This window comes from Anabrus simplex, chromosome 8 (genome assembly GCF_040414725.1).
Source record: "Anabrus simplex isolate iqAnaSimp1 chromosome 8, ASM4041472v1, whole genome shotgun sequence".
Classification (NCBI taxonomy): Eukaryota; Metazoa; Arthropoda; class Insecta; order Orthoptera; family Tettigoniidae; genus Anabrus; species Anabrus simplex.
In genome coordinates, this window is record NC_090272.1 from 150,918,522 (window position 1) to 150,933,739 (window position 15,218).

The window sequence follows — 15,218 nt, forward strand, 5'->3', positions numbered from 1 at the left end:
TTTTCCTTGTCATCAGTTAGTTTTAATAGCTCATCAAGATACTCATACAGCTCTTCAACCTCATCTTCATTACTGTTCGATGTTAGAAAGTACACTTGTATAATAGTCATATCCGTAGGTTTTGCTTTGATTTTCACCATTTGTATTCTGTCATTTACATGATAGGTGTTCTCAGCATTCTTTGCTCAGTTCTTCCCAATAATTAGTCCCACACTGTATTGACAAGGTATTGTTCCTCCGCTGTAGATTATCCTAAGTGCATCACTAATGAAATCGCCATTTCCTTGCCATCATGTTTCACAAAGTCCTAAAATATCAATATTATTAACTTTCATCACTCTTTTTACCTCTTCTAACATATGATTATTTACTCATTCAGGACAAATGTTTCAGATTCCCTATGGGAATCAACATCTATATCATTGTGTTCTTACATTCCAAGTTGCGATTCTAAACTGTTTTTCCTGTCCTTTGCAAGGATTTCGCTGACTGACGACCTGGGAAGCCTTGCATGTCTGTCTTCTCCTGCCGGATCTTGAGTTCCGATGCTCATGATCAGTAATCATTTGCTCAGTTAGAGACGATTGGATGTTTGCTTTATGAGGGATAATAATGCAGTGGTTTCCCATTGCCTTCTGCATCTCAATACCGTTGACGAAGTTGGTTCATCCGCCTTTAGGGGCAGTTTCTCACCTCCACCCGCTCAACCCACCCTCCGAAGAGTGTGTTGGCACTCGGCATTGTCATTACATACCTTCGTTGCCCCCTCTCTATCATGGGGAAGTGAATGCCTGGATTTCCCCATCATTGTAACTAGGACCATAGAGGCATTTACTAGTTCCTCAGGTCCTTAAATACCGGGAGACACTCGTTCCCATCATTCGTTAGCCGCCTGTATGTTGTAACATTGTCATTACATACATTCGTTGCCCCCTCTCTACCATGGGGAAGTGAATGCCTGGATTTCCCCATCATTGTAACTAGGACCATAGTGGCATTTACTAGTTCCTCAGGTTCTTAAGAGAGGAGTACAATGAATAAACTATTTTTTATGTGAAAAAAAAAAAGCGAGAAGTGTGTGCTTATAAAGAACAGTATCCATTTGTTAGTCAGAACAACACTGCAAGCCATTTTTCATTGCATTGTTACGGGGGAAAGGCATAACCAGAGGAAGTATTTGAGTATGTAATATCGGTCACGGGGTTGTCCTAATGCAAAATGCAGACTTTTAAAAATTAAATGTTGATTAATATTATTCTGGGAAACCTTATATGCTGTCACTAACGTAGACTCTTAAGTCCTTGCTGTTTTAAAATAGTAACTTCAGTTTAACGCCACTCTCTATATTGTGCCAACAAATGCTCTGAACAAACGATGGCATTATAATGAAGGATAACTGTATATTGTTACAGTTTCCATCAACAGTATTAATCCTCTGCTTAAAGTAATTACAATATGTAAAACACTTTCATTCTACAGACTTGGTAGTGCTGCTGTTAGTCTTCAAAGTGCAGCTGTAGAATTTCAGTGAAGTGGTTAAAGTAGAATGGAAGAGAATATTTACATACCACTAAAGCCACATTTTTATGTTCAACATCGCTTTCGCATTTCAGGCAGTCCAGTATCAAAGCCACACTAATTAAATTTTCCAATCATGAGGGGGTCTGTCAGTGTCATAACCTGCCTTTTGCTTAGCATATTGCTATATAGGCTTGTACTTTTGTGCAGAAAATTGATTGTACTGTGAATTCTAATGATGAAATGCTGATCATGTAACTTGTGGTTTTTCGCATTGCAGTCTTACAAAATGAATGATCCTTCTTATATAAAGCCTGTATAATTGAAAGAAGTACACATCAAGAAGTTGGCAATATTTTGTTATTTTCAGTGACAGTATCTTTAATATTTTTGTTTGGAAAATTTACATCTACTACCTGTATGACCTGACCAAGAATCTCACAGCAGTATGCCAGTATCCCTTACATGTTTATCAGGGACTAATATTAAACGTTTCACATGCTCTTTTGTCATTTTTCTACTTTTGCTTGCTTCAGCATGAATGTTTTGTGGATATTTTTCTCAAAGTTTCTGTGAAACATTTTTGCCAAAAGTGCCTTGTGTATCTTGTAGACATGATACAGGCTTTTGGGCTTATGCTGTGTCAAGAAAACAAGGGAAATTCTTTGTTTTGCAGAGAACTTTGCTTTGCGTCTTTAGATGAAAATCTTGACTGTTCACGAGGAACATTTCTCCAATAATGAGGGTCTGAATTAAAGAATGCTTTACCATTGGTAAGTGGTATGCTCATTCATCACCAAATGGCTTGCTGTATGCTGGCACAGCGCTAGCATTTTAAGCAGGAGCTGACGATACCATGTAATCTCCAATTAAGATGTTCCTTGTTACACTGTGTGTGGATATGAAGTAACAGGAAGGTCATCAGACAAATCAGGGGCAAATATGGTAGGAAAAAAAAAATAGAAAATAATAAAGTGCAATAAAAGACACCCAGGATAGAATAGAACACAGCTGAAGAATGGAAAGAAAGTGTGTGGAAGAAAACAGAGGATAATAGTGCGAGACGGTCTGGGCAGGGGATAATCGGTTATGAACACCGTGAACAACAAGATACTGTCGAAAACACTTCAAACTGGGGTGGTAACCACCTGTATAAAGAGCTGGGGGAATACCGGGCAGGGTTCTGAAAGGGATATTCATGCTTACAATATTGTGATTTTATTGTTTTATTTCTTATATCCCACCTTTTCAATACAATTGGTTTTATGTTGTTAGATCATAATGCTACAACACTGTTTTATAGGGACATTTCGCTTGAATTTCAAGCATCCTCAGCCTATATAATCATCTCAAGGTTAAGACCTGTTGTATTTGATTAGTTTTGACAAATTTGTGCTTAATTATAATTCTAACAATAAAGTAATAAAATATATAAACATAGGAATTTATGAACACATTAATAGTTTCACAATATGAATGACTATACTAATTTGGAATAACCGTTAATTCTAAAGATATTGACATCCAAAACACAGTGTCTTCAAATGTTAAAAATTAGGCTAAAATTGTTTTCTCAAAGTTCTAGTTTATTAAAAACAATTGTAATTCGACTTCTATGTTAAAACTTGAGTCGTAATTATAGTTAAAACTTATTGGTGTCTTAAGATTAAAATCTTGGATCCGTTTGGAATTCAGCTTCTTGTTTTAATTTTGAGGCTTGCTACTGTAATTTAATAGTTTTGGACAGTAAAATGTTGAATTAGTTAGTTTCATCGAACTAGTCTTGTTTTTACAATCAGATTTTCCGTTGGTAGTAGTTCATATTTGAGGTATTTAGTCAAAAAGGGACGTCAATCCAAAATCTTGAGGAGTTGATTTGTTTCTTTCATAATATTTGAATGATAGTGCGTCCCTTTGACTGCTACTACGAAACCTTGTGGGTTTTGTTACATTACGGTGACTGTTATCTGTTGTGGTTCTACTCCTTGTGTACAATATTGTAAGCATATTATAGCAAATTCAATACAGGTCTAATCATGAGATTGGTTACATGTAAAGGGATATTCATGCCGAGAACAAATTTTCCTCCTCAAATCATTGATCATGTTTAGGAGCGTAAGGTAGAGAAAGATGCTTGTGACCTCACAGACATGTATTCACAGGTTAAGTTCTTGGGTGAGCTGTCAGAAACATTCAAAATTAAAACGTGACTAAGATGGTGATGGTCTCTCCCCACTCATGTTCTGGAGAAAGTCATCAGAGAATGGAGAAAAGAGTTGGCAACAAATTATATCCGAACTGGAGTAAGAGTAGGTTGCAAAAGCACTGGTATCACATTTGGTTGCCTGGCCTTTGCAGATGGAATAGTGATTCTTCCAGACAGCTTCACAACAGCAGTGAAACAAATAGTACTGCTGCACAAGGCATAGCTGCTAAAACTGGCCTGAGGATCTCATTTGAAAAGACAGTGTACTTGGACTTAGCTAAAACGGACCCTATCCACAAGGTTGCAACTGTATATGGAAATATCCAGAGGACTAAGAAACTAAATACCTTACTACCAATGGCAATGAAAGAGAATTGCTAGGAGAAAGAGCAAGGAGGATGGAAATGGCCTAACTGTGCCACGATACCTAGAGGCCCAGATCAGTCTCTTTCCAGGCAAAACTGAGGCAGTACTGCACAGTAGTCTAACCAGAATACCTCTTTGCTGCAGACACACTAGCCAAAATAGACAATCCCACAATTAAGAGAAAGGAAAGTAAGTTTCTCAAAAAAATCCTTGGACCTAAGAAAGTGTCGGAGGGTTTTACATTCTATCCAAGATCCAATGATTGTATTTGTTATCCAAATGATTACAGCTAATAAGTTAAGTTTTCAAATATTAAATTGAAACAGATTCTTAATCAACTTTTGTTCTAACAGGGACAAAGATATCTATGATGCCCTTTACCCCTAAAAAAAAACATTATTTTGTCTTTGAATTTATGCATTGTCTCAGCATGCGTAAGTTATTGATATGATTCATTTTCAAATTGTAGCCATACTGTTCTAAGTATCATAGCAAGTAATGGGAATTGTAGCAAATTATTATTTGAGTTCGCCTTTGTAACATTGTACAGTTCTAAGACTAGTAAATTGAATCTATTTTACCTTCAATATGAAAGCTACTATGCATTATTTGCAAATATTCTGTTTTCTACAGTGTCTTGCAGCCGGTTCTAGTATCATGAATCGTGAGGGGGAGAGTGCAGCTATGCGTCCACTTGCGAAAGCCCTGACCAAAGCTCTGGAGAATGTGCGTAACCTGCTGCGGGAACAATGCTTGCGAGGGAGTGCTGTCAGCAACATGAAATCAAGTGAAGTGTATAGTGAACGGCTGCAAGAAGCCCTCAAGATTTTTGATCGCTTATTTGCAGAATTTGAGCTGAGTTACGTTAGTGCTATGGTTCCTGTGAAGACTCCTCGTGAGTATGAGCTGCAGCAGCTTGTTGTTGTGTTGTTCTCGGAGACATTACAAAGGTAAGAAAGCCGTGTTTCGTTAAACTACTTCTTCTTTTTTTTTTTTTTTAAATACAATTTTTATAATACTACTGCCTCTTGGTAGAGGTAGCTCTCAGGACTCTATGCTGTCATATTATTATAGTAATGATAAGTGTTGTCTAAATATGAGAGATTTAGTCATCGGAGGCTTTTTAGGTCCATTGTAAGCCAGTATCCGGGATCAGACTTGCTTTACACTAATGGCTTGAGGGCAGAAGAAAAGGCAGGCTGTTTGTTCATTGTGAATGATGATATGTTTCTCTTTCCATTACCTGAAACCAGCAGCAAATACAGAGTTCTGTGCCATCTTGAAAGCTTTGCGATACATGCTATCCAATGGTCGTGAGCATTACTTGTGTGCACTGACCCATTGAGCTCATTGCCATCTATTGATACGTGTTTCTTGCAATACTCCCTGGTGTAATGTAATTGCAATCTGTTGCCTAGGTTATGGAAGGTAAGCGCTAGAATAAAAAATTTGTATAGTTCCCAAACCAAATGGGTATAATGGGAAACAAGTTAGCTGATCAAGCTGACAAAGAGGCAGTCACTCTGTCCCGATTACAAGGTTCCAGCTGATGATATACATTCTCAGCTTAGATGTTTGGTAATGGCTCACTGGGTGGATGAGTGGCAGGCCTAATAAGCTGAGAACAAATAAAGTAACAACTAAGATATGAAAGGCTTCCCTTCAGGTGTCCTGAATGAGTAGTGATATTGTGCCAGTTTTGGATCGGCCATTGTGTAGTGATGCCCACATTCCCCAGTGTGTACTTGTGCTGCTCATCTGATCATAGTACAAATTCTTACAGGGTGTAGGGAAGAGGATGAGGCTGATCTGCACTATAGTCAAAAATTTTCCACTACAATGTCCCTCATTCTAAGAGGTGACAAGCAGTCAGTAGACCTAGTCATCTAGTTATGTTTTAAGTTTTCTTTTACTGTAAACAAATTTTGTTTTAGAAACTTTAAATTTTGCTTTGTTAACTGTGTTTTTATCTTCTTGTTTTATGTTTTAGATTGGTTTTTCACTTTTAACTTGTTATATATGTCACTTTTAAACGTTCAGTGTGTTATTGAATTTTCTTACATTTTAATTATTTTTCTGAAAAGAAGGCATTGTAAATAAGATCCATTGATTATTTTAATTTCATAACCGTTTTTATCCTAGTAAGTGGGTACATTTTAAAATATTTGTCATCTCATATCATCAGAGGCTGATGACCGGAAACAAGTGTCATCATCGAAAATTGATCCAGTTCAAGTCCTATTTTTCTTTGTTACATCATCACAGGAAAATAGCTAAGCAGAATTTCTTGAACCTCTGGATATGAGTTCAGGGATTGCTGGCTGTTGCATCATGATGTGAATGTTGTCTTGTCTTTATTACAGGAGGACCTTCACTGTTGATATGGCCCTCAGTTAGGTTTCTCCACTGTAAGAATTGTTATTTTAGGCATGGTAGGAATTGAAGGGATATACTTGTGATTGAACTGTGGTTTGTTCCTGCCAAAAAAAAAAAAAAAAAAAGTCAGTGGCATGATGCTACAATCTATCAATGACAAATAGCTGTAGTTCAAGAGAGCCTGTTTTATAGGTGGTAAGTACTTCCTGTGCTTGTCAGTTTCTGCTTGCCAATGAGTCCGACAAACTTTTAGTTGAATTTATTATGATTATAAATGCCTGGTTAATAAGCATTTGATGGAGCAAGTTGTGAACTTGCTTTCAGAAGATCGTGGGTTCGAACCCCACTGTTGGCAGCTTTCTAATCCTATCCTATCATTGCCATAAGACCTGTCTGTGTTGTGCAACACAAAAAAATATTAAAAATAACACTTTTTAAAACAACATTTAAATTTTAAAACAACCTTTGATTTACTTGCATTCTTCAGAAATGTATGTATGTATGTATGTATGTATGTGATGCCACAACCTCTGCAGTCTTCATCTTATTATAGTGTTAGTCCTGCATTTAAACTTCATACTCTGTTTGCTGTATTATCTTGCAGAAATTACATTCTATGATACCTAAGTAATTTTAGCTATATTTTTCTGCAGTAAAACTGATGGAAAGATAGCATTTTGATTTCACTTTTATAGCACTGCATTGAAGATGTCTTTTTTATTTATTAGTATTTTATTGAGCTCTTATATAATTATAATTTTGTAGTTAATTTCATCACATGTATGATTTGTGTTTTGAGTGTTTAGCTTAATTTTCTGCTCTTTTATTTAGAGCCCTGCATATGAAGCTCCTGACCCAAGAGATGGTGGATGATTATGACCCTGCTCTTATGTTTACTATCCCACGTCTTGCCATTGTGAGTGGCCTTCTCATCTTCCCTGATGGTCCTCTTTGTCTGGATAAGACTCCTGCAGATATGTCAGAAATGTTTAGACCATTTAGGGTATGTATATTATACTTTAAATATAAGCTAAACTTTGAAACCAGTTTAAAGGCTTCCTATAGTCTGCTATTACTATAGTGTTGGCCTATAGGTACCAAGATTATGGATTCAAACCCAACAGAAGTTTTCAGCTATTCCTGTGTGTTGTTATATGTGTAATTAGTTGTTATATAATTAGAAATTCATATTTTGCCAGTTTGAGTATATTTATGAATACCAGTATATAAAATGCTAAATTGTTTATTTTTCTGTTTTATATTTTCAGGTTTTACTTCATAAGATACGTGAACTTTTATGGACACTGAATAAAAAGGAGTTGTACACATTAGAGAAGCTGTTGTGCTCATCGGAAGAAGTAACGGACTACTGTAGTTCCAACAACAGTTGTTCACTAGAACCTCACTCAGTAAACAAAAGTCTTGACATTAATTCCTTATCTTCTATTCCAGCATCTTATCCTACTGTACCTGATCTAGATGACTTTGTTACACGTTTTTATATTGATTACCCCAGCTGTAAACAGTTTGTTTCTGACTTTTATTCGGCTACGGAAGTTGATCAGTGGCAGGAGAGTACTCGAGGGGATGGTGCTGTTGCAACTTGGGAAAATGCTGAGGAAAGTGAGGATGAAACAGAGTGGGTTGGTGAAACGTCAGAGTGCGAGACTGTGGTCACGGAATTGCTGAATGGCGAGGAAATTGTGAATAACAACGTAGTGACTTGTAGCGATAGTGAAGGAAAGACTTCAGTTTTCATCCCAGGACCTGATAATTGTTCCCATGAATCTAGTTCACATTGCATTTCAGAAAGTTCTTCCCACAATGACGGACTGGTTACTGCCTCATTCCCACCTTCAGAACTGCCTCCTAGGCAGTATCCCATCATCGGTGAACCCTCCCAGTTTTCAGAAAATATTCAGCAAATCCCAATTGTTAGTTCACTCCCCTTTCCATCGTCATCTCTGATGGCTTCAGATTTCTCTCTTAATGAAGACCATTCCATCTCCCGTGATTTATCTCCAGATGATCAAGTCTCTGAACCAGCAATACAGACTGATGTAGGTAGTTGCAATTCTCCGGACAGGATATCTAATGCTAGTTCTGGCTTTTTACTTGCTAATCAAGTTGGACGCGAGTCAATGCTAGCCTCTCTTGAAGGACCAAGCTTACGAGACAATCATAACAGCGGTTCAAGGGAATCTCTTCCGGATGGAGATTCTAGTGAAGCTATGTCTGTTGCTACTGCCACGCTTTCCACTTTGCTTCTTTCTGCTGCTGTCGCCCCTGGGAGTACCTCTTCGAACCAGAGGAATGACTGTGAAGAGGAAGCAAGTATTCAATCTCCAATTGATTCAGGATTAGGCACTGTTGTCAGCTTCAGTGATGCAGGAAGTTTATCTGATAGATCTCCAGATGGTGTTCCTAACACTTGTTTAGGTAGTAGTGAATACAAAGACAATGAATCTACTGTGATTGATTGTAGTGGTAGTACTGCTAAATGTGAACAGGGGGCAAATCCACTACAGAACAATGATGTTGTTTCCTGTGTTTACACCTTAAATTCTAGGACCTCTTCTACCTCTGTTACTGAAGAAGTAAACACAACTGAAAGCAAAACATTGATCTCGCAGAGTAATTTCTTCTGTGTAGGGGAGAGAGGAGAAGTAACAAGACTGTCTGTAAACTCTTCACCAGAATCGTGTGAGGATAATACTTGTGTGAAACATCATCAGTGTGATTTCTCTCCAACCCATTGTTCTAATATCTGTGATACTAATTCTTCCTGCAGCAGTGGTGTAGGTTTTAAACTTAGAAATATAGACCATAATCTCAATGTCAGTGAAAGTGATCTTATTACGGACTATTATAGTGCTAATAATGATTTTCAGTTGAGTTCAACTCTTGCTTTTTCAAATAACATTAGTAGTTCTAGTAAAACGGAACTTCGGACCGGAGAGCAAAGGCTTCGTGATGGTGGTAATGATGCATCTGTGATAGCTCATAGTGATACAGTGGTGGTGCCCAGTGTCATTGTACGGACAGAAGTTGAGGAGGAGTGGGTAGGTGTTGCTAGCGGGGAAGGTCAGTGTACATTGTGCAGTAGTAACGAAGATCGAAGCAAACGGGATTATGCAAACAATTGGGACTACTTGAGGGTTCAGGCATCAAGTTCAAGACGGGAGCCTAGTCCAGTGAAGGAAGCAAGGAAAAATGGTGCCTTGAGGTGCCGAGGAAGGAAAAGGAGCAAAGGACTGTCTCAGTCTCCCTTGACGAAGGTGATACCAGCTAATCCAAATACCAGGTATGTTTTAGTGATGGCTACCATATGTGCTGCTATACAGTAAAACCTCGTTACATCTGACTCTTGCAGGCCTGCTTTTTATATTTTTATAGTATAGTTTCTAATGGTGATGGTTGTTTATAGAGCCAGAACAACATGATTATCAGCCCCATTTCTTGTGGGTAACCCAGATTCTATACCAAGAGTTGGCAACCTTTTTATAATGTTGTGCCAAAGTAATGTTAAATGTTGCCATTGATGCTTTCACGGCCCGTACTTACAGACATGATGCTGTATAGGCTTTTGGGCTTTTGGAAATGGCATGCTAGCGTTGTGCCACGTATTGGAAGCCATCTGGTGGCGAATGAACGTACCATTTCCACTTCTATTATAACGTCTAAATTTTAGTCATTGTTTAGGAAGCCTTTTTTGTGGACAGTCGAGATTTTAGGGGACAGTTCTCTGCGAAACGTAAAGAATTTCACCTTATTTTCTTGACACGGCATAAACCCAAAAGCCTATACAGCATCATGTCTATAATGTTAAAAAGTCACTTAGCATGCCAAGCCAACGTAAATCCATCTTATATTATATACTGCACATTTCCCCTGTCCGTGATGGCCTAGCTCAGTGGAGACACAGTGTGGTACATCCGAAAAACAAAATATGTCTAACAAAATTATTATGATACAAGATCGGGACAGGATCTTAGAATACGTATCCGTGAATGAGAACTCGGCAAGATAAAGGGGTAAAAACATAATTTATTTAATCAAAAACATAAAGTTCATTCAAAAAGTACTATACCCTAATTATATATTACAAAGAAATTTACAATATAACATTCGACACTAAAGGTCATTCAAAGCATACGGGTCAAGAACCCGGGTATATAAGTTCAATAACTTCGGAAACATGAAATCTACCTATTTGTCTAACGGAGTTTGAGATAAGTCTACTGCGATTAGCTCACAGGCTGTGATTAAAAACTGCCTCTTAAATGATTATATAATGATCGATTCAATCAGTCCATCAGTCACTACTGATCTGCATTTAGGGCAGTCGCCCTGGTGGCAGATTCCCTATCTGTCGTTTTCCTAGCCTTTTCTCAAATGATTGCAAAGAAATTAGAAATTTATTGAACGTTTCCCTTGGTAAGTTATTCCAATCCTTAACTCCCCTTCCTATAAACAAATATTTGCCCCAATTTGTCCTCTTGAATTCCAACTTTATCTTCATATTGAGATCTTTCCTACTTTTACAGACACCACTCAAACTTATTCGTCTACTGATGTAATTCCACGCCATCTCTCCACTGACATCTCAGAAAATACCACTTATTGCATAAAACTATTTTCATGTTTTTTACCCGTATTGAACTTACTACTAATAGTTACAATTCTTGTTTTATTTTCCACCTAATTCAATACATAAAAATGTTTGTCTCTAGAAGGACATTTTATTACAATACAAACATTGACAGGGACATGTTTTGCTCGTTATATCGAGCATCTTCAGCCTTTTTTGAACAATTATCTCAAGGTTGAGTCTTTACATTGACCCTTCATATAATTAATTTGTTCGTTAAAATTTGTTTACATCCATAAAATATTACGACTAAATAACACATAATTAACAGTTAAAATATATCTGTGATGGACTAGACATTGATCACAAAATACTGATGTCAAAGTCATAGTAATGTTCTGAATAACTGTAAGATTTGGCTAACTTTTTTTTCCCCCATACGTTCCCAGTTTTTTCTAAAGGTATTTAGTGCTAAGTTATTTTTCAGTACTGCAGCAGACACAGCTAGGCATTAAAGCGTGAAAAAAAAGGGGATACATTCATCCACTAATGTTGCAATAAAATCAATACACCAACAACTAAGCATCATTTATTTAGTGTCCCTTTTAACCACGCTTCAATAACAAACACATCAGCGTAAAAATAGACTGACTCAAATCAGATGAAGATCGATGAAAACTACTAATGACCTATCCAGTAAACCTTCAATGCACAATCTTTTAATAATGTTGCGGTTTCTCAACTAAAATGAAAATACAATGAAGGAGAAAAACATCAGACATCAGAAGTTTAATCTTCTAACATCACTAATTTCAAATAGGACATTTAACTTAGAAAAATAACTTAGCACTAAATACTGTTAGAAAAAACTGGGAACCTATGGAAAAAAAATTAAGACATGAAAGCAACGTCTTTCTGTGCTAGGCACACTATTAACACAGAACATTGCTCAACGGAATAAGAGGGTCTAATGACATTTCAACAGCCTCATCAAGTTGATCTCTAATAAATTGTTCAACATAGGTGCTCAAGTAGAACTACGGCATAAATATAACGTCTTTCTGGGCTAGTTACAATAAGACTATATCAGGTACACATGCCAAGGTCCAATATTACGAAAAATGGCACGGTGTTGGAATGCATTTCCTTATTTTGTATATAATCATTTGTATTGTTCTATACTCACTTTCATCATTTTGTAACAATATTTTTAAACTTTCATTCATATTCAACATTGACCATAGCTCAAGGCCATCAATATTGTTAATTTTCACTTGTACCTAAATCAAGTTACTCATATAATGATAGCTTTTTAAGTGACGTTTTTATTGTATTCAATTTTGTAGTAGAGTTTAGATCATTTTTAACCAGGTACTATATATGGTTTGAGGTAATGATACGGCTGATGATGCCCGAGAGGAAAGGGCAAAACGTACCAATTCTTATGTGAATGAGGATTTAACTCTGACTTTAACATATTGAATTGTATTGAATAGGTGGAAGAGAAATACAGTAGAACCTCGATTATACGTTCCTGGAAACTACGTTTTCCCATATTATTCGTTTAAATTACATGGTACCACGAGCATCCTAATTAAATCACGTAAAAATCCCGCATTATCCGTTCCTCGAAGAAACTATTTCCCGGGTCAGCCGTGCAGAAATTTCAGTCCCATCAACGCTAAATCTTGATCACGCGTTTTTCAAGAAACTGTATCTTACGAAAGTCGATGTAGGCCTGATTTACGCGGTACAAGATTTCCATAAACTGACTAAGAACAGTATACTATACGCGAACCTTTTCTTGAGCCCTGAGCTCCCTAGTGCTGAATCGTTAGACCTCGGTTATCTTCAATATCCATATCGGCAACCTTTGAAACACAAACTATGAATCGCTTATTCATCGCTGTGCGACATCTGGCGTACACTTTACGAACTAGTACTGTTGTTGTTGTTTACACAGCGAAGCCAAACTATATAATTCATGCTAGTAACAAGATTCGCATCGAGAAATGTTATTTAATGTTAAATAATGTATGTGTGACACAATTGTTGACGTAACATAATAAATGTTTAGAAAATTCATATTGATCGATCATGTTATCGATTCAGTTCAGATTTCATTTCCATCCAGTTGGCAGTATAACCGGAACCGGCGGCACTCCCTCCTTACTCCTCACCCCGTAAAAATCGGGCTCAAGAAAAGGTTCGCGTATAGTACCAGTGACCAAATTGCAGTGGAAGTTTTAAAAGAAAAGGGATTTTGCCATCATGTTGGACGCTTTTGTATCTAATGTGCTTTATTTTATTAGATTAGAGAATGAAAAACAACTAGTGGTTGATTGTCGTTTGGCTTGGCGTTACGGGTATTAGATTTTTCGAAGAGTTTGGCTGATCAAAGTTGCTAAACTGAAAGAAGTTTTCAAAGGAATTTGACGAAGTTTTCAGAGGAAACTGACGAAGTTTCCCCGGTAAAACTGAATGTAAAGTTTCGAGATTGTTAAGTTGCGTACGGTACCGGCAATTAACATTTGAAGCCAGCCCGGTGGTCTGTCTTGCCTGCCTCTCACCCGAAGGGCCCGGGTTCGATTACTGGCTAGGTCAGGCTTTTATACCTGGATATGAGGGCTGGTTCCAGGTTCAGTCATTCTACGATTACCGGTACCTTTAATTGAAGAGCTATGTAATGGTGATATGGCGACCCTGGTCTAGAGAGCCGTGCGATGCACCTGGTACAACGGGGCTTGGCTAGCACCCAACTTAGAGCCTGATTGTTCATCTCTAATTCAAACTTCACGTGCTCTAGGTAAAGGCGGAATTTTTCTAAGGCAAAGAGTACAGCAAATCTCTCTAGTTCAAATATGGAATATTTTGCCTCTCGAGGTGACAAGGTAGGTAATGGGCCGCCTTCCAAGTGCAGATTCCTGTAGAAGAACTGCAGCGGTGGCAGATGAAGACACGTCGGTCTGTACAATGAAAATCCGGCATAGCCAAGACAGGTTTGTTGCAGAGGGCAAATTGGAGATCATTGAAAGCAGCTTGTTGAGGAGGACTCCATTTGAATTTGACAACTTTCCTGCGAAGAAGATTCAGGGGTGGAGCCCTGTTTGCGAAGATTGGGATGAATTTTCTAAAGACGTTTACCGAAACCCCTTTAAAATCTTTGGGAGGCTTGAAATCACGGATAGCCTGAGTTTTAGAATAATCTACCAAAACTCCATCGGGGAAAACAATATGCTCCAAGAAAGATATAGATGGTTTGGCAAGAGATACTTTTGACAGCTTAACCGTCAAACTTGCGTTATGAAGGCGATCTAGTGCTTCCTCTACTTGAGCTAGATGCTCTTCAAAAGTCTTTGAGAAAATATGATCTAAATAACGGTAAAGATATTCAAATTTAATATCAGAGAAGACCCTATCTAGCAATCTAGTAAGAACTGCCGCGCCGGTGGGGAGCCCGAAAGGCACGCAGTTGTATTCTTACAGATTCCAGTCGGTAGAGAAAGCAGTCAGACATTTCGATTCTTCCGAAAGAGGTATCCGATTATAGCCTTCATTGAGATCTATGATGGTGAAGAACTTAGCGTTATGAAACCAAGAAAAACATGAATGCTAGTCAGGAAGGGGTACTGACCGGAGCACAATCTTACGGTTCAACATCCTGTAATCAACTACTGGCCTGAAGTCACCTTGTGGTTTTGGTACAAGAAAAATAGATGAAGAATACACAGACTTAGAGGGTCAAATGATACCGTTGCTCAACATCTTGTCGATAATTTCCTTGAGGACCTTCATCTTAGTCGGAGACAACCTATAAGGAGAAAATCTTACAGGGATCGAATCCGTAACCTCTGTCTTGTATTCAGTTAAGTCAGTCACACCTAGATTTTCCGAAAACACATCGGAATGCTAGTAGCCTGATCCTCAGGTAGATGCATAAGGTTTAACGTCATCTCACTCTGAGGAGGCGAAACACGTGAACATGATGCAGAATTGCACGTCAAAATTGGCATAAGGAAATTACTATCAAACTTGAAGGTGCATGATTTCTTTTGAAGATCAAGCACGGGAACTGAATGAGACATGAAATCTGCCCCTAATATTGCAGGGCATGACAAACTTTTAGCAACAAATAACTTAAATTTCCAGGTAAACTTAGAA

The 15,218-nt window shown here is 37.8% G+C and overlaps 1 protein-coding gene across 2 annotated transcripts in view; it reads left to right on the forward strand.

Annotated features, from left to right (window-relative positions):
• The window catches only part of LOC136878907 (lateral signaling target protein 2 homolog), a 212,828-nt gene that overhangs the window by 141,939 nt on the left and 55,671 nt on the right, over positions 1-15,218 (forward strand). For both annotated transcript variants that reach the window (XM_067152505.2, XM_067152506.2), the window contains exons 4-6: positions 4,724-5,040; positions 7,298-7,469; positions 7,735-9,770. In XM_067152505.2, the coding sequence (XP_067008606.2) occupies positions 4,724-5,040; positions 7,298-7,469; positions 7,735-9,770 (2,525 nt within the window). The remainder of the gene's footprint in view (positions 1-4,723; positions 5,041-7,297; positions 7,470-7,734; positions 9,771-15,218) is intronic.